Source organism: Dromaius novaehollandiae, chromosome 6 (assembly GCF_036370855.1).
Source record: "Dromaius novaehollandiae isolate bDroNov1 chromosome 6, bDroNov1.hap1, whole genome shotgun sequence".
In the NCBI taxonomy this organism is placed as follows: Eukaryota; Metazoa; Chordata; class Aves; order Casuariiformes; family Dromaiidae; genus Dromaius; species Dromaius novaehollandiae.
Genome location: NC_088103.1, coordinates 34,830,230 through 34,849,689, shown reverse-complemented (window position 1 = coordinate 34,849,689; position 19,460 = coordinate 34,830,230). Strand labels below are relative to the sequence as shown.

The 19,460-nt window shown below is 38.2% G+C and overlaps 2 protein-coding genes across 12 annotated transcripts in view; one reads left to right on the top strand and one right to left on the bottom strand.

Moving 5' to 3' along the window:
• Positions 1–15,270, bottom strand: part of SLK (STE20 like kinase) — a 53,447-nt gene extending 38,177 nt beyond the window's left edge. For 2 of the 4 annotated variants that reach the window (XM_064514181.1, XM_064514183.1), the window contains exons 1-2: positions 15,211–15,270; positions 14,488–14,613 (exon numbers count right to left, since the gene is read on the bottom strand). In XM_064514181.1, the coding sequence (XP_064370251.1) occupies positions 14,488–14,613; positions 15,211–15,255 (171 nt within the window). In that variant the 5' untranslated portion in view covers positions 15,256–15,270. The other 2 variants (XM_064514182.1, XM_064514184.1) reach the window with 1 other exon arrangement.
• Positions 14,390–19,460, top strand: part of STN1 (STN1 subunit of CST complex) — a 46,801-nt gene continuing 41,730 nt past the window's right edge. For 3 of the 8 annotated variants that reach the window (XM_026117523.2, XM_026117521.2, XM_064514188.1), the window contains exon 1: positions 15,701–15,896. The gene's annotated coding sequence lies outside the window, so the exon portion shown is untranslated. Of the gene's footprint in view, positions 14,419–15,277; positions 15,398–15,700; positions 15,897–19,460 lie in introns of those variants that run through there. The other 5 variants (XM_026117522.2, XM_064514186.1, XM_064514189.1 and 2 more) reach the window with 4 other exon arrangements.

Here is a 19,460-nt window from a genome sequence, read left to right as displayed (position 1 = left end):
CTAGATCCCATACAGGGAAAGGAAGACATTTGAGGATCTGTACTGACAGATTATTTAATGCATTTATTGTAGAAGATGATGGGATATAACAGAAATTACTCAGCTATCATCTAAAGTGTATACGTCTCACTACCTCAAAAATATTAGCTGTTAGGGAAAGGAAGAAGGTACTCTACAACTTGATACTGCAATGTGACCCATAGTTGAGATCTGCAAAGAGCACACCTAAACAGCCACAGTGGAATGATTAAATGAAACAAGATGAAGCATTACAGCCCTGCTACATTCTCTGTCTTGCTGAAGGGAAAAATTTAAAAAAGTGTATTTGATATATTTTAACAGAAAAATATAAACTATGTAAGTTAAGCAGTTTAAGATTCAGTATTTTACAAAAAGACACTTGATGAAAACTTAAGCCATAGTTATAACACATTAGGAAATGAAGCGTGACTGAATCAATACCACGTGAACACTGGCAATAGTTCTTGCAAAACTATCAAAGTATGTATTCTGTTGCTCCATGCATACTCTAGTCTGTTAAAATGAAACTTCCTCTATTTCTGAGCTAACAAAAAAGGAAGTAACTAGCTTTTGACAGCTTTCATAAAAAAAGATGTGCAATATCATCTTTGTTCTCTAAGTAATATATTTTCTACATTTTTTTCTATATATTTTCTGGGTTTTTTATATTTTCTAGTATAATATATTTTCTAAGTAAAAATACTGGTTATAGACACTAATTCATAATTCTCCTTATGGTATTAATTTAAAAACAACAGGAAATCTAGAATTTTAGACCCAAGTCATTTATTCCTTCCTCCCACAACTCTCTTAAATCTCATAGAAATCAACTATAAAGAAGAAACAGGAAAAAAAAATCAATACTGATATAGTAAAGCTACTTGTCTTTCGGCTCTTCTGTAACTCTTCATAACCTAAACAAATTACTTTTAGTTCAGTTCTACAATGAACTTCATTCAGTAATTACAAAATTCAGTAACGTATGATATTTTTGTAACCTGCCAGTAGTTTTCTTGCGAGTTTTTCAAGTAATGATCCTAAAGCTACATAGCATCTCCTAAAAACAAGGTAAACACTTCTGACATGCAGCTTAGAAAGGTTCTTTCATATGCACTTTAGAATCATCTAGCTATATCACTTTGTGCTGCAAGTGTCAGATCTCTCAAGAGATCAGAAAGAGCCATCTGAATAAACATTTGCTCTTCCTTGAAAACTGGCTATTCAAGTGCCACAGAAACAGCACCTTGGATTCTGTAAGTAAACTTCATTCATATTCAGCACAGTATTGGGACATGTTGCTTCTGATGTTGTCTTTCAGATTAACTGTTTTATTTTAAACTGGTGAACTTAAACAACTGCTTAAACAATTAGAACAACTGAAGAAGCCAAGCGACTACTCTTAGAAACTATGTGGTTGCTGATCCTATTACATATCACCTGATTTTGAAAGAAATCTGAATTTAGATAAGCATACTGCTGATGATAATCTTTTTCAGACTCTTCAGAAGTGTTTTGTACCCTTGCTGTTTGCCATTTTACTAAGTACTTAGTGTAATGCATTTAGAATTCACCTAATATGCTAGCGATAAATGCAAATGGCCATAGGACTGATTACATTGCTTAGTAAAATGCTTAAAGACAAATCCAGATAAAATTCTTCAAGTCTCTTTGCAAAGCTTGAGATGTGCAGAATGTGCAAAGAGAAAACAGCTGCTTTGCTTCTGAAAATCTGAGATTCTCATATAACATAGAAATGATATTCTTCCTCTGACAGAACTGCTGAGCATTATGATACACAGCGCACACAGTTAAACACACAAAATGTCCAAGGGGAAGTACTGTTCTTCTCTCTTAATAGTGTGGCAATGTTAGTTTTAATGGAGTTATGAAAGTTTTATGCTGCCCAGGCCCTCTTAAAACTGAGAGCAACTAAAATGTGCAAGTATGGTTGTTAGAGGTGAAATAAATGTCTTTTTGAGTAGGCTTCTCCCTTCTTCCTCTCCTTCTTTTCTCTTGGGTTTTACTACTCCCCCTTCTCTCTCTCTCTCTCTTTTTTTAAATTCTTTTATTAGGCTAAATTTTGCTTTTTGAAGCAGGGGACTGTCATTTGTAGTGTCAAAGGAAATGCACAATTCTCCTCCTTCCTGGAAAGTTATCTAAATCATTTCGGCTTCAAAACACTATGCTCATCGACAGCTCACCTCACCCTGAAATCAACTCAATTTCTGTATTATCCTCCTAGAGGTAAGTTTAGTCCCAAATAACCAGTCTTGTAAATATTTCATTCTTTTCTAGTAGTTACTGTAACATACTTAAGAAGTAGAGAAAAGAACCACCACCTGAAATAAACTGGAAACATAGGCTTAAAATAAGTTTCCAGTTAAAGATATGTCTACATAACAAAATTCTTCCAGTGTCAGTATCAATCACTAAGGCAAAGACAGTGTGCTACTGGCTGATACAATACCAAGGGCAGTGTTTAGCAAAACTGCTTTTAGCAGTAGTTCCTTACAGCAGATGATTTATACAACATAAACTTTTCTGACACATTTTTCTTAACAAAAAGTGTTTTTGTGACACACCTTAACTTCAGAAAATCAACATACTACCTTGATGCTTTACTTCTACGGCCCATTCAAGCCTGCTATAGTCCTGTCCTTTTTTCCTTGCATCAGTGCTGTCCCTTGTCTGGTGCTCCTGTGAGCAGGTTTGGGGAGTTAATCCAGGTGAGAGCAATTCACTACTTACACAATCAACTTCTGGATGGTACACTTTATTGACCCAGATCATCAAGAAGACAGACAAGCAAAGCTGTCACAAGGAGGGAGGTGGGAATGGGAATACATTGCCAGAAGTCTGTGTTGACTTGCATCATCCTAAACTGTCAGGGAAGATGGTGACAATGAAGACGCAGCTACTCATTCAAAAGTTGCCTCTGTACTCACAAAGCTAATAAATGCACCACTTTGAGCAGATGTGTTATTAACTGTGTTCCACTTAGTATCACAGTTCTATACTGTTCTAGTGCTTTTCAGAGATTCAAAAAGAGTCTCATGACTGAATGCTCAATTTGACACTTTAAGAAAAGTTTTATTATCAGCAGCTATTAAACATCCATTTCGTAAACGCCTGAAGTGCTTTAAGCTAAGCTCTTAGGATTATCTCTCCCTAAACTGCAACATTTTGAGTTATTTAACATTCTTATTATTTGAACCAAATTAACATTTATAGAAATTATCTTTATTCATGGCACAATATTGACTAAGAATGATCCAAACTTCTCCTATATCGCAGCTGACTCAAAAGTAAGGTCCCATGATTGGAAACTAAAGACTAAGAATTTAGAACAGCATCACTGAAGACTAAAACTCAAATGACTGAAATAAGATAATTAACAAGTCTGTACACTAGCTCATTTTTACATTTCACTTTTAAATACTACCGTATTTTTTAAAACTGTGTAATATGTTAATATTAATGAATTCTAGGTTGTTAAGTAAACCTACTTGTTCTGGTCAGCTACTAGGAAACAGCCTAAAGCTCTTGCTACAGCCAAAAGCAAAGGAAGCAGTTTCAGGTACCTTTGTTATCTGTAGGAAACAGTTGATAGTATTGTTCATATGGTGATCCTTAAACTTTCATACTACCCCAAAGAGATGAAAAATAGTAGGCAGTGCTTCCTTCTCCCGTCTGTCATATTACTTTTAAATTCAGTCAGTGTATTTTTACCAGCAGTAAAAACTAGTTGAAAAGTAAAAAAGCTGGGCTGAACTCTAAGCTTATCCATTTCTTCGCGTTACTGGGATGAATCATGTGTGCTTGTTTTAGCAATAATTCTTGTCCAAATTCTTCTGATCACATTTCCCAGATATGATGCAAAGTTCAAAATTTGCACAGCAACACAGTTGCACTGTTCCATATGGTTCTGACCCACAACTATCGAGCACTGAAAAACACGGCAGTTCACCTGAACCGTGAACTGAACTGTGTCATCAGCAGAACCAGAGCAAACGCAGAGAGAACAACAACTAAAATTTAAAGGCTCAAACAGCTGCCTTATAAAAACAGGCTAAAAAAGGCTGGGACTCTTCAACTTGGACAGGAAAAAGCCGAAGGTGGAGCAGGAATATGAGTGAGCTTTACAAGAGCAAAAAGGCAGCATATGAATTTAATACAGACAGATTAAGGCAAAGGCTGTGAAAGAGATGAGAGTTTACTTCAACATGCTAATTTTTGCTGAAGCTCTCAATTGCCATTTCTTGATCAAGGTTCTATCTCCTTTTAATTACAACATATTAACTCTTTTCCTGTAAAGTATTACTTAGAAATACAAGTGACGAGTCATCTTCTAAAACTGTGAAGTCTAGACATTCACCACAGAAAAGCTTTGATTTTACAGCATAAATCTGTGTCCAGAGGACCATCACCTACAAGATACAGTAAGAATAAACTCCAGTGTAAACAGTCTTGCCAAGTTACGACTGTAGCATTAAAAAAACTAGGATAATTTTCCTAAGAACCCTAGTTTCTGAATCATGGTTATAACTAAACATTTCTCAAGACAAGACCCACTTCCTTAAACTTTTCCTTACTCAAGGAGTTTCATACAGATATAAAATGCTGTTCAATTAGGATAAGAGAAAATAAAGAAACAGTCTTGTCTAATTCATTATCAGGCTAGATGGATTGAAAAACCATTCTGCACTAGCATGGGGATTCATCGTCGCTTTTGTACTAGAGTAAAACAATGTCGACACAGGCACAACTTAAGTTCTAGAGCAATGGTTCCCCTGAAATGATGCAACAGACTGTGTATAGTTGCCCTCCACTCTTATTTTACCAGCTCATTTTGAATTACTGCATTAATGAAACTTAAGAAAAATTCTTTATAAAAATATAAAGTAAATCAACAGTACATAAGTATACTTTAAAATTAAAGTCTCTTTATTTTGCAGTTTCCTTGGGTTTCATATACTAAGACTTTCTGAATTGACAATCAGGTACCACTTCAAGGTACACTTATTCCTCTGCAATAAAGAGAGATTTAATAATTTTTCAATGCTAATTGGTAAGTTGATTTGGCTATAGGATAACACCCTTTTTTCCCTTGTTCACTTCTCTATTGAAGATCTGTGAAACTAAAAGTCTTACCACTGAAGATTATAGGACAGCATATTTCAGGTGGCCAGACCCTTCCTACTGCCAGATTTTGGGTGGAACTAGATTCAAACATGAACTATTACAATTTCTTCTTCTAGGCTTCAACTAATTAAACTGAACAGAAAACGGCTCAAAAATATAAACATGGATACCTAAGACAAATAAGATTGAATCTTTCTGCTAACTTTCAAATCACCATTCATGCTTAGTTATTTCCCATTAACATCTCTATATAAATATATGCAATCCCGTGGAATATTACAAACCAGTTGTAATCCAGAAAAGTCAAAAAGTCAAGAAAAGTAAATGTATTATCTATGGCTTTAATATTGCAGCTGGCTTTTACATACATTAAGAATTGCTTTAAGAAACAGTGTGCCCTCCTAAAACCAAATTGGACAGTTTATCTAAGTAGGTGCATTAAACATACAAAGAATCTTCCATTCCTGGTTATTTATTGTGAACTTTTTCGCTCTATGTAAATTTTCTGCTGTGTGCACTTTAGCTGTTTTGTATGTATGAATGAAAATCAGAAATGTCAAAAGAAAATTAACACTTACTGTAAAGCCCTAAATTTTTGTTCAAGTATGAATACGATTGCAGAGCAATCTGAAGTAGCCTATTAGTTTTTATTGGAAATTACTTGGCTACTTTTATGGCCTGCCATCAAACTAATACTTCAAACATTTTCTGCAAGCACTACATCCTCTTTCTTTTTAAAAAGATTCCTTACCATTTCCAAGTGGAAAAAAATGTTTTTCCTCACTACATATCTGATGGTTTAAAATTTCTTTTAAGCACTGCAAACTGTGACCATGTTATATAGCTATTAAAAACTGAAGTGCATTAGAGGGAGTTAAAATACCTATTTTATATCGGTTTCAAATCGAATTATAATATTACACACTCTTTAGATGCTCTGTGCTATTAATTCAGTCTGCTTTGTTATCTAACTTCAAATTTCATGGCTTTTCTATCACTAGAAATTGTGAACTGGAACAATCCAAACAGTTTTGGAAGAAAAGATAGTATAAGCCTTGCACTTGAGTAATTTGGCAGATAATGTAAAGTAAGACAATATGCACAAGAGGTGAGACAATATCACATAAATGCATTTTCACTTCAGAAATTTTGTTTGAATGCATAGTTTGAATATAATTAGAGGTTACTGAGGAAGCACAAAAAAGCGAAGATGAAAAAAAGACTCAAAAATGATATTTTAAGCTCTCAAACCATAAGTTTTAGTTACATGTTGCCTCTTTTACAAAGAAACACAACTGTCATTAGAGGATAGTGATGTTTATAAGCTTCTGAGTTTCTCAAAACATGGGTCACAGTTGAACATGGGCCTTTTTGAAACACATAAGGCCCACACACTGTGGGCTTTATTGAACACAACTGTGTTCAATACAGATAGTAATTAGGAACAGTTAATAAACAATTCTAAAGATTACTTATAAGACAAAAGAGCCAAACAAATTTCATATTTATAGCATGCATGTATTTCAGATGTATGGTAGATACCTATATAGCATGCATGATGTTACACACAGATTTGGGAATCATTAAGCCATATACAACATTTTTATAATTTACACTCAGGGGAGTGTAAATTACCACTCTGCAACTTTAATACTAATGTGGAGGGGGAAAGTATTTCTACTTCAGCCTCTGAAAGGGTTAAAAGATACAGTGGTAAGACAACTTGAAACCTGTTTATATTAAGTATTATTTGCACTAAACACCCGTATGAACATTCCTGCAATAAAACAGTTTTTTATATTTATTCTAGTTCCTCGACGTTATTCTAAAAACCTGAACTACTGTCACAGAACATAAACTACTTCATTCTGGAGACTTCAGAGGCTTTGAGAAAGCATTTAAATAACTTGATGACTTCAAATGTTTAGAAATTTTTGCATTTCTACTCATATCTCTTTCAGGAACTCCACACACTTAACCGAACATAGTCCTTCTCACAATTTTGAAAGGCTGTGGGGGGACAACCCCCATAAGGGGTTGAAAGAGGTTTCTTTTCCTTCCAATCATTTTCATTGCATACTGGGGAAAAGTTTCCTTTCAGTGCACACACAACAGAAATGAATAAAACGGCAGGAGGCATACTATTGAGAAAGAACCATCTTTCAAGTCTCAGAAGTATTCTCATTTTCTAAGGTTTGTCCCTAAACAAAGAGAATGATGGCAATTTTTCACCCCTTTTAAATTTAAAGCAGACATTTATAAATACTATTTCCAGGATGCATTTCAAGTAATTCAGATTTGTTTTTTTGCTTCCTCCCTCCTCCACCCCCAAACTCCCAAGCTAGGGATTGTGGCATTCAAAAATACAAACCCCCAAAATTATTTCTTCAATACTGTTTATGGGGTCAGTCAAAACTAGAATTAAGGTCGCCACCGAAAGAAACTTGTGAGCTGCTGCTCTGCAACAACAGAATTTATTGCTGCTTGGAGGACTGTATCACTGTAAGACTATTTCCCTGCCAAAGATTCAGCTCAAAAGGTTCAATAAATTTATCTGCAACACTAAAAAAACTGTACCACAACAACTTTTCAGGTCCTAGATCAGAATTAGTTAATTAAACAGACTGTGGCAGACTTAGTCCTGAAGAATTATTTTATCAAGTTGCAGCAGCGCAGAGAAAAAGCTTCATTCTACGATCTATTGGACAACATTAAGCATTAATATTTAAGCCTACCCCCAAATCTAATGAAAATTTAATTCCTTTTTTTATAAAAAACTATATAAAAGTTTTATAAATATAGTAAACAAAAAAAAATAATGATTTTCTATTTAACCAGAGTTTTAAACCGTTTATATAACTGTGCTGACACCTTGGAAAAGATGACTGCTTTACTAAGGAGCGATCATGACCACTCTATATTTATCCTCCACAAACTTGTCCGTCTGTTGCATTCAGAATTAAAACTGCAGACAATACATTACTCATAGTCTAAGTAATGTGATGCTGTCCTTAAGCCAAGTGACTTAAGGATGTCCAAAAAGTGAGGCACTAAATAACATGCACTTTACTTTTTGCTTCTTTAGAGTATTTCCTTGCTACAGGCAAAATGAAAAGGAGATATTACCTTCTGCAAGTATCCATTTAAAACAAGAAAACTCTCTCAGTTTAACAATCTACAGATAACTTTATTGCTCTACCCATTTCCTCAGAAAACTTGCTTGGAGTGGCGAAAGGTGTAAAGAGCTCAGTAAAGCTTTCCCCTCGCCACTTTTCCCACAGTTTAGTAAGTGCTACTGCCTTTTCCTTATCTGGTGTCTTCCATGCCATAACTGTAGTAGTGCGAAAGTAAAGATAACACTATAGAGCAGCAGGTAAAACGAAGAAAATGTTGACTTTGAGCAACTCACCAAGCTGATCAGCAAGACTAACATCCTTTATCTTCTGCAGATAGGCAGGCACCTTTTTTCATATAGACCATACACAGCAGCCTTAAAACAGTTGTCTTACAGAAATGACTGCTCTCAAACTTTACCTAAGTAAAGTCCTATTTTACTTAGACTAAACATTTAAAATTGAACATTAACGTCTTATACATTACTCTCAAGAGAGCAAATCAACTCTCTCCTCCATCTACTAACGTCTCTATGGCTAAACAAAGCAACATGGCATTTAAATGAACATCATTAATTCAGATCTCTTGAGGACAACTGAACCATTTTACTGCTCCAGTTTAATCAGATGTCAGCTGATATAGTAAGTTATGAATGATAATAGATTAGAACAAAATATTTTAAGTATATCAAACAACTTTAATCAAGCTTGCCAGAAGTTCAGCACTGATTCCTTCTTATGCTTTAAAATTCAATTTAGAACATTTTCACTGGTGTATTCTTTACAGGCCTAAAGTTATGGCAGCGTTACTCATAAAGCTTCAGGTTCAATTCAGCACATTATTTAACTGGAAACTTTGAAATCTGAATTTATCTTCCAACTAGGACGAAACATGGAAGCATACAGGATTTCAGCTGAATTCAAGCGATATCCTTCTACAGGGAACTACATCTTTTATATGGAAATGTCTGAGAGTCCCAACAGCATTAACGGCTTCTAAAAATTTAGTTCGTGGTGGAGTTACCAGAACAAAGTAAGTCAAAAGATACAGAGCAGATGAAAAAGAGTCCATAAGTGCCTCAGCCTGGATATTAAGTAATAAGTCAAAAACATATGAGCATAAATTACAGATATAAAAGATACTCATCCTAGCAAGCAGCATGATACATTAGAATCATAAAGATAACTTGAAGCTGTAATATCCGACTATAGGAATGATTTAGACCAACAAACTTGTAGGGCCACAGAAACTAGGAATTATAAACTCTCCTTGCTCTGCTCTGATTTTCTTTCAGGTCAGACTAATTAAAGTATTTCTTCAATATCAGAAAATAAATGATGAGGTAGAAGCAGGCAAAAAATACTTCCAAGCAGCCACCCATTATCTGGTCACTTTCATCATAACAGAAGTTAAGGCAGCTCTATGGTTAGCTGATATAAATGAATGAATGAAAACCTAGAGATGGGTCCAGTCTTACTAAATCACCACTTAAAATTTGTATTTGTTTCTATCTGTTGTAGAAGGCACTAAGGCAAAAACAAGCTCTTACGAAGGTCATACAGTAATAACACAGGTAAGATTGTTTTAAATACAGAAACAAAAGCTTAATTTAAATGAAGCTACAATACTAGTTTATTTCACTTGTAGAAACATTATCATCAAAAGTCATCTTTCGTTAGCCAGAGGTGAATCTATATTGGCCACTTTTGCAGCTATAAGTATGTGGGAATACTTGATGTAGTTGTAATTATCAGAAGACAATGCATTTGGCAATGCTATTCACCATGACTTTATTGCTACCAGCTTCACAGCACTTGTTCTCTGAACCTAAAGATGAAGTAGAATAGGCTTTTACCAAGCACTAGTTAATTGTTGAGAGTTAGAAAACTTGTCTTGTTAGCTTCAAACAGAATACAAATATTAGATTTTCCAAATTCCTATGAGAAAATTGCAAATACAATGCTTCCAACATCTTAGATTTAGAGAATTAAAAAGGGAACTAGAAAAGGGCAGGATATTCCAATTCAAATCAAGAAGCATAAATGTACTTGAAAAACAAAGACAAGTATAAAGGATTCTCTGATAATAACTTGTTGATTTCTCTTAAAATATCTATGTCCACAACATATATTTCTCTGTTGACACACGCACACACAAAATATATATATCCACACACACTGTAACATATATAGTATACTGTCATATATATTCTACTACTATAGAATCTGTTTCTGCATAAACACTTTTATTAGTACACTAGCAACAGATGGTACCTATAATTATCATGATTATGAGTAGAAGACCATGAATTTCTTGGAGGGGTATTCTCTAGTGAAGGGCTCAAAGATGACACCAACTAGATACCAGAAAAATCTGTCTTTTTGCAAGCGTTACGATGTTCTTACTTCCAAAAAGCTGGCAAATTATATTGAAATGAAGTCCAGTCACTTTAATTCATTTAGGACGTTAATGTAGGAGGATATCTGCAATTTAATTAGTTAAGTGCATCTGTATGATACAAGATCCTTAACCAAAGGCTTTAGCAAGAAAGAGCCACAGAAAACAGAAGGTGTTTTAAAGGTCTGCTTTTGGTACCATCTGAATATCAGCTTTTATCACTTTAGAAAGCAACTGAAAGTTCATGAAAGACTTCATACGGTTACTTTAAACAGCTACAGTTTAATGGTTACTTATAAAGATTGCTTTAAGTTAAATCAGTATTATGTGCACTGAACTGATGTTTGATACAATAATGTAATATAATAACACAATAAAAGTAACACAACATAATAATGCAACTCATTTCTACATCAAACTATTTTAATTGACATTAAAACTCTGAGCCTGAGATTTCTCAGTGAACTGTAACTGAATCAAACCAAAAGTAGCTTTTATCACATTTTTGAAGTAGTAGTTTGAGAGCTATCTAACCACCAAATTTCAAAATAGAAAACCCCCTCCAAAGTTAATATTATGCTTCCTCGGAGGCTGACAGAACCCTGGTGGTCCATTCAGTAACTCTAAATAATCCATGAAAAGCAATTAGAAAAGACTGGAAAAAAGTCTGTCATCAGCAACCTCGAAATTCTCTTTACAAGGGCCATTACTTGATACTGAAGATCTGCAAGAGTCTACAAACTAAAAAAAGGATGAAAAACACAATATTATTCAGCAAAGAGAGAACGAAACAGGCTAAAAAGCAGCCTCTTTGAAGTGGCTGAAAAAGGGCTAGAATGAAGAGTCCTATACAACCTATATCTTTGCGATCAGAAGTCTTCAGTTGCAGAGCCCCTCTGATCATGACAGAGACTTGCAGCAGTGACTCAAATGCTTATAAATTTTAACAGAGAATTTCTAAACATTACTTAGAAGTTAGTGAATCCAAATGTATGAATTTTCAGAGCTAAGAAAACTTTACAAAACTAGAACAAAACAGTTTTGAGAAAATAAGCTCTTCTAGTAAGTTGACTAAATCGTTACGGAAAAAAAATAAACAAGACCCTTGTTAATGGGGAAGAGGGTGAAAGAATTAAGTTTTCAATACCCTAAAGACTTCTCTTGCATATAATATTAGCATCAATAGACATAGTATTTTTAATGTAATTAATTTAATCAGCTGGGTTTTATATGTCAGGTATATTTAAGAGTTGCCTTTAAGATTTATTTAAATATGTGATATTTTGCCACCAGGAAATGAGTTAGCTAAATAAAATACTTTTCTAAGGGACACCACAGCAAGTAACCAACATAACCTATATTTTATTAAAAACCCAAAGTATACAAAGTCTTATTTTTCAGGCAATTCCTTTTTATCATATACCTGTCAAAATACTGAGAACAAGGATACTCACACACTGACACCTAGGATCTTAATTACAAAGATGTTTCTACCTATGCAAATCCAATTTAGAGAGGAAAAACAAAGAACACAGCGCATCTCTTTGGATCTACCGACAGACTGGTTTCCACTAATTTTTCACTTCAGGATTATAAAAAAAAAGAAAAATAGTCTATCAAGTACCTTTTCATCCTTTTGAAGGAAGGAAAGAGATGGTACCAGGCTGAAACCTCTTCCGAGATCCAGGATCCACTTAATGTTTGTTTGCATCCTACCTACAGGAGGGTGTTGTGACCAAGAAATTTCTCTAATGCCATCCCTAACTGAATGGCAGCTAAAAATGCTAAAACACTTTTTGGTAGGATTTATACCTGCTTAAATTTTACAGGAATTTAAAATATAGTTGCCTAAACTCCTGAAGCACATTCATGAAGCATGCTTTAATGAGTGACATAATTCAAAAAAAAGCAAACAAAGGGATCTTGTTTTGTTAAATGTAATTGACATTAATCCTTTGCCAAAAAATATTTACATTAAAAGCAAAGTCTTTAAAAGTTGATGGTTCTGTTCTAGTTTGATTCTAAAATTTGAGTATTAAATACGTTACTCTTGCAGTTTCTAAACTGAGGTGTATATCCAAGAAAGAAAAACATAACACACCCTTGCTTTTGAAACAGTTCCTTGCCAAGCATGCTCAGATGCAGGAACACAAGCACAGTTAATATCTGTGTGTAATCCTTCTCAAACTATATGGAAACAAAATGACTGCTGCTGAATACCAGCAGTAGTGCTCTCCTCACTTTTTTTTTTTTTTTTAAACAGGACTTTTTTTGTGAGTACTAGAACCTGTTAGTTTTCATGTGTGCCATGTTCACTGAATTTATCCGAGTAATTACATGTGTAATTCTGACTAGCAAAATTTAAAAAGTAGAATTTAAGTTTGAAAAATTCAAGTTGAACAGCTCATGCTTTGTTGTTTCACTTGCAGAAATAAACTGCAAACTGAAAATTGTATCCAACTGAAAAACTCTCTTGTTGGACGCAAAGTACCCTGAAATGCAAAATTTACCAGTTCTCTTGCTCAAAGACCTTCCTATACAGAGCGCTTCTGAGACAAACACGCCTACAGATAAATATGAAGAGAGGAGAGGTTTGGGGGGTGGGAGGGGAAATGTATGTGGGAGGCGGGGAAACACGATTAATATTGTTTCTTCAGGGCTCCCCCAGTCATCTCTACCAGGCAGAGCATTACAGTCATGAAAACGGGGTCAAAACTCCACTACGAAGTTTGAAGAAAAACTCTAACACTCTGCCAAAGCTATTAGAGAGAATACTCCGTTTTTAAAGTCATCAATCTTTACGATACAGCAACTTCAGACATATTTCCTGGTCATTTTAATCAAAAATTCTCTAATATTTCACATTGATCTGAGAACCACCATTGAGACTGTGTTATACCAACACCAAAATAAGCTTGATGCTCTTAAAATAGAACATTTACGTAAATTCCTAAAGAAAGAATACCTAATGTTCTGAACTGTGACAACATAGTTTTGCTCAAATTTACGAACAGACAACACCACGCTACACTAATAAAATCTAAAATCGTTTCTACCAAGAATAGCGTGGGTTTCGCAAGTGCAAGCTCCTTATACAGATTTCACAAACTCTTGAATAGAGTACTATAAATACAGATGTTGCTTGGCTGAAAATAACGACCTTTCAGAAACACTGCAAATGCTGCTCTTTCTCCTACTGTTTTTTTCTAGCCTCAAGAACCTACTCCAGAGTCTCAATTCATGTCAGTCCCCGATTCTCTGATGCTCATCCTCCACGAGGCTTCTTCCACACTATTCCTTTAACAAATGCAGAGCATTAATACCATTTCAGAAAGAAAAAGTAGCTAAGAATTTGCCTGAAAGCTACAGCCTTCTCAAACACTAGCAGCCAGTGTCTGAGCTCTATATGAACGAGCACAGATAGTTCATTACGCTCTATTTTGCTCCAGAAGTTCCAGATGAGCATCCTTAAAAACGCTACTCGCGCTGGCGTACTCCAAGATTTAAGGATGAAGCAAATGGGAAAAGTTAGGGGACCCAGCACGCAAAACCGAGAAATTACAAGAAGCCGCGCTGAAGCGTGAAGAAAAAAAAAATAAAAAAAAATAAAAAAGAGAGAGCAGAGGCGCAGTGAGGGACCCAGCAGCAGGCAGGGTGGAGCAGAAGGCGGGACAATGACCTAATAGGTCTTTTTCTATCTTTAGTTTCCTCAGCCGCCGCGAGCAACAGGCGCCGGGGCGGCAGGTGGGCGCCGTGTCCCCCCCCCCCCCGCCCCAACCGCCGCCCCAACCGCCGCCCGCGCAGCGCGCTCACCTTGAAGACCTTCCCGAAGGCGCCGTCCCCCAGCTCCCCGATGATCTCCCAGAACTCCTCCGGGTTCAGGTCCCTCTTGACGTGCTCGTACTGCTTCTTCTTCTTCTCGCCGCCCAGCTTAAAGATCTTGCGAAAGTTGAAAAAAGACATTTTGTCTTTTTTCCCCCCCCAGCTGGGCCGGGGAGGGGGGGGTGGGGGGTGGCGGCAGGCGCCGCCGGGGGCTCACGGCCGCCCCGCGGGCACGCTGCGGGGAGGCAAAACCGGGGGAAAAAATACAAATAAAACGAAATTAAACCGGGGCCCAGCCCCGCTGGGAGCCGAGGCAGCCCCCCTCCCTCCGCGCGGCGGCTCCCTAGGCGGCCGGGCCGGCCACCATCGCGTCAGCAACAAGTGCCGGGCTAGCGCGGCCGCGGCGGGGTACGCGGCCTGCGGAGGCGGGGCCGGCGGCGGCGCTGCCCGCCCTCACGCCCCGCCGCGCACCGGCGGCACGGGGCGGGCTGCGCGGTGCAGGCGACGCTGCCCTCCCTGCCTGCCCGCCTGGCCGGCTGCCGCGGACCCCTCCGCCCTCTCACGGGAGCGCAGCGCGGGCGGCACCGCTTCCTGCGGGCCGGGCCGGGGCGGGGCGGCCGGGGGGCACCTCCTCCGCTGCTGCCGCCGCCAGCGCGCGCCGCCACCCCCTCCCCGCGCTCCCGGAACCGCCTCGCGCCCCGGCCGCCGCCGCACCAGCGCACGCGCGCCGCAGCCTCGCCCCCTCCCCCTCAGGCGCATGCGCGCGGTGCCGACCCCACCCCCTCCGCTTCTTTGCCGTGTGGGGAGCGGGGAGGAAGGAAGGAGGCGGGGCGCTTCTCTATCCCACGTGACGCAGCGGCGGCGGGGCGAGCCAATAGGAGCGCGGTGAGGCTTCGGGCGGGTAAGTTGGTGTCTGGCCATAAGATGGAGGAGGGCGGGCGGCCCCCTCTGCTTCCTCGGGGCCTGGGGCAGCGCTGGGGGGGAGCTCGGCCCTCCCCTCCCCTCCCCTCCCCTTCCCTCCCTTTGGGGCCTGCTCCGTACTGGTAGCGGGGCCTCCATAAAGGGCAGCTCCCCCCCACCCCTGTTGCTCCTAGCTCTGGGTGAAGGGGCCGCGGGGCCTTCTCCGACCGTTGCAGCGTCGGTCGGGAGCACTGTGGTGGCTGGGGTTGGGGGGTGGGGAGTTGAGCTGGGAGCAGTTCCTTGAGGAGGCTGGTGGTGGGGCGGATCTGAGCTGGGGGCCTGGCTCTCGTTGGTGGAGCCAGCGTTATTTCGAGACCTGCCACCGGCCTGCCTCAGCGTTCAGTCATGGCAGGGTGTGATGCTGTTGTGCCGCTGTTGGTATCCGGTGAGATTTAATCAGTGGGACAGGCTTGATTTTTCCCTATCCACCTTCTCTTCCCGTAAGTGGTTCCTTCATCAGCCTGAAATATTGTATTTTAATGGTCATGTTTGTTTATAGGCCACAGAATGTATGGTGTTTCTTCACATGAAAGCGAGAGGTTTCCCATATCCTGGATAAGGGGCAATTAGCAGACATTTGGTGTCACATTAGGCTATGATGGGAGGCAGGAAGTTTATCTTGCAGTTAAGGTAATGATTTAAGACTTAAGAGATCCGACCAGAAGACAAACACCCTGTGAGAATCATGTAACACTTAATCCTCATATGAACTCAGGGCATTAAAGGCTTCTAAAGATCAGGCCTTTTGTGTGTTTTATTCTTCAGACCATTTTATTAGCATGACAGTATACAATCTAAGGAGGGTAGTTTATGTGTAAACTCAGTAAAAATAATGAGGCATTGGGATTCACCAGTTACGGGGATCAAATGACAGCCTAGGTAGTCCTCTTGAAAGAAGCATGACTTTAAGGAAAAGAAACTGCTGGGCTGAGTCAAGAAGGGGATTTCAGCAAAATGATTGTCTAACAGCACAGATATGTGTGGTGGAGGTTAGAAAAGTGGTTCAGAAGGAAATAGGGGCACAGAGGTAATCTGGAATTGAACTTTGCATTATGTGTTAACACTTTTTGCCTGCTGCAGCACGATGGGATAGAAGCCCCTTAAGTATCTGCTGGCATTGTATACTGTGTAATTAGTAGTGCTAATAGTATTTATAGTGTACAGGAACACACTGTGCTAGGCACCGTCTGGCCACAGGACGAGAAGATGGTTCCTGCCACAAAGAGCTTATGCATGAAGTAACAATGTTGTGTCATGAGTTAGACTCTCAAGATTAAAATCTGTACAAATCATTTTCAAAGGTAGCATTATTCCATAAACTGCGGGCCTCTCAAATATTTCTGTTATAGAGGAGTTGGTAAGCAAACCTGATTTGTTGTGGCAACTAGTGTTTGTTGTTCAGAGGTAATCTTGGGCTTTTTTAGTTCCTCTGTATTGATAGCTCAGACTCAAGATGCAAAACTTTTGAGGAGGATATTAAAGCTGTGACTGTACACGTGTGTAAGGGTAATGCCAAGATACAACTGTGGTCCAGATTAGCTAGTTTGCTTTCATCTCTATGATCTGGCTGGACCTATCATCTTCATTTGGAAGTTTCATGGAGGTAGTTTAAAATTAGATACAATAACAGAAAAAATGGTCCATAACATTTTTCCATGTTATCAGCACCAATTTAGCTTGCAGAATCTCAGTTTTTTAAGTTCATTTTGTTTTGCTTTCTCTGATACTTATTTTTTGATAAGCCTTCAGGTGGGACTGTAGCCTTGGTTTGGATGTTAAAACACAATGGTGGCCATAATAATAAATTATTTTTTTATGCTGACTATTTTGATTTTTAACTTGCATTTGGATAAAAAGTGGATTGTGGCTAATTTGCCTCTGGTGATTTGAACTGACTAATTAAAGGAGGATAGGAAAAAGGAATCTAAAAGCCATCGCATGAAATCCTAGTACCTAGGCAGGATTAATTCTTTTTTTTCTTTTTTTTCAGCTTCAGTGTTTATGTTACAGGGTGGCAAAAGGGAGGGAGAGGTTTGAGAGTTTTTAATAATAACTGGAAATAAACCCAAAACTAAGTAAATTTCTTCAGCTATCCAGGGACAGAAGTAGTTAAACTTGCCCTATTAAGAAGGCTGGCAGTTAGGTGATTGGGATATCAGGGACCTGTTCTTTCTCAACTCTGTTGCTTAATGAACTGTCGACTGTAAGCAGTTTACATACAGCATCAATGTAATATATCAGTTTGCTTTTAACATAGGTGTGGTAGAACAGGTTCATTCAGAGCAGAACCAGGACAGTACAGTGTCATCCTAACAATGACTAAATGTTATTAGGTGCTACAGATTTGTGTTGCTTTAGACATTATATAGATAGTCTCCCTGTTCGAGAGAGTTTTTAATTCATGTAAAGTATGAAAATAGCAGATGAAAGGCTGCCACAAGAAATTCACAATTAAGCCAATGATGTGTTGGGATTTTTTTTTTAACTTTTTTTTTTTTTTTTTTTTTGCTTACTCTTTAAAGAGTAATTCAAGGTTTAAATTTTATATCTGAAAATGAGACTGAGCCATGGTTTTCTATTTTTCCCTTATTCTTCTACTCCGGAGTTAAGGCTTGCCACTCAATTCTAAAAATAAACTGTAAGGTGAAGGTTAAGTGCCAGTAGCAAATCCTTCCCAATTTGCATTGACTTCCTGGTGGAAGACTGGATTGAGGAGGCTGTATGAAGCCTGCTTTTTTTTTTTTTTTTTCCCCCTCTCCTCTCCTCCTGGTAGCAGGAGTTTTTAGCAACTGTAAATGTTTCCAGATGGTAGGAATAAAAAGGTAAAAGTGATTTATAAATGTATTAAAATATCTCCTTCAGTTTAATGCAGTGCATTTTGAAAATTTGGTGCTTTGCTTCCTTAGAATGTCAGAGCAGGCTGATGTTAGAGAACCGTCTTAGTTGTGCATCAAATAAACTGACCTAAAAATAGCTGCAATTCTTTACTGTAATCCTTTTATTCTCTTTAAGATTTAGAAGTCTGTTTCATACTTTCTGCTGCTAAATATCACAATTGACTTCAATACTTTAACTTCCTACTGTTTCTAACTCCCCCCTTCCATTTCTTCTACTGTTTCATTTCAATTGCTTTGCTTCAGTTTCTTCTCACAGGAAATATATGCTTGCTTCAGAAACTTAATTTGAAATGTATTCTTCACAGCCTAAGTTACCCTTTAACTGCTTTATTATATCTTGTCCTCAGTTCTTTCAAAATATTTAATGGTATATTTTTTATACTGTTTTGACTTTGACCACCCACGCTTTCACTGATCTCCTCCAATCTTGTTTGACGTTTGCAGTTCATTGAACGACGGTGAGGTCACTGGTGACTTGCTTGTGGTTTAATCTGAGGCAGGCTTTTTGTTTTATGTTTCATGATCTGTCTTCCACCTTTGACACTCAACACTGTCTCCTCTGTTTTCTTTTCTTCATGTATGTGGTGTTTCCATTGATCCTTTACAGTATTGTGGAGATTTTTTTTCCATAGACATTGTCTTTTCTACTCGTTCTTCGAGTTAGTTTCATCTGCTCTATTGGACTCTTGCTTCAGCTATAGGCTCTACAATGGTAACCTCTAGATCCTTCTGTTTAACCCTCTACCTTCTTTTTTAACAATCTTTTTTTGTATTCTTGGTTGTTGCCAAGATCTCCTGTGTCTAGCTTCTGTCTCTGAAGTTGTTTCCAAAATCTGCCTTCCTTTTCTCTGTATCTGACTCCTTTGTCCTTGGGGTTCTGGATTTCTTGGGGTAAAGTTCTGATAAGTTTCCTTCTACAACCATGGCTTTACTAACTTTCCTCAGTCCTTTATGCTTTGTGAAGGAGTTTTGGTGTCTGTCCCATATCTAACCTTTTTCTCGATTTTTTCCACTTCATCATCAGTCATTTTCCTTTCCTGTTGTAGTGAATGTATTGCCTTATTGGAGCACCTCAGTTTGCTGGATTTTAAATACCACAGTGTTTTT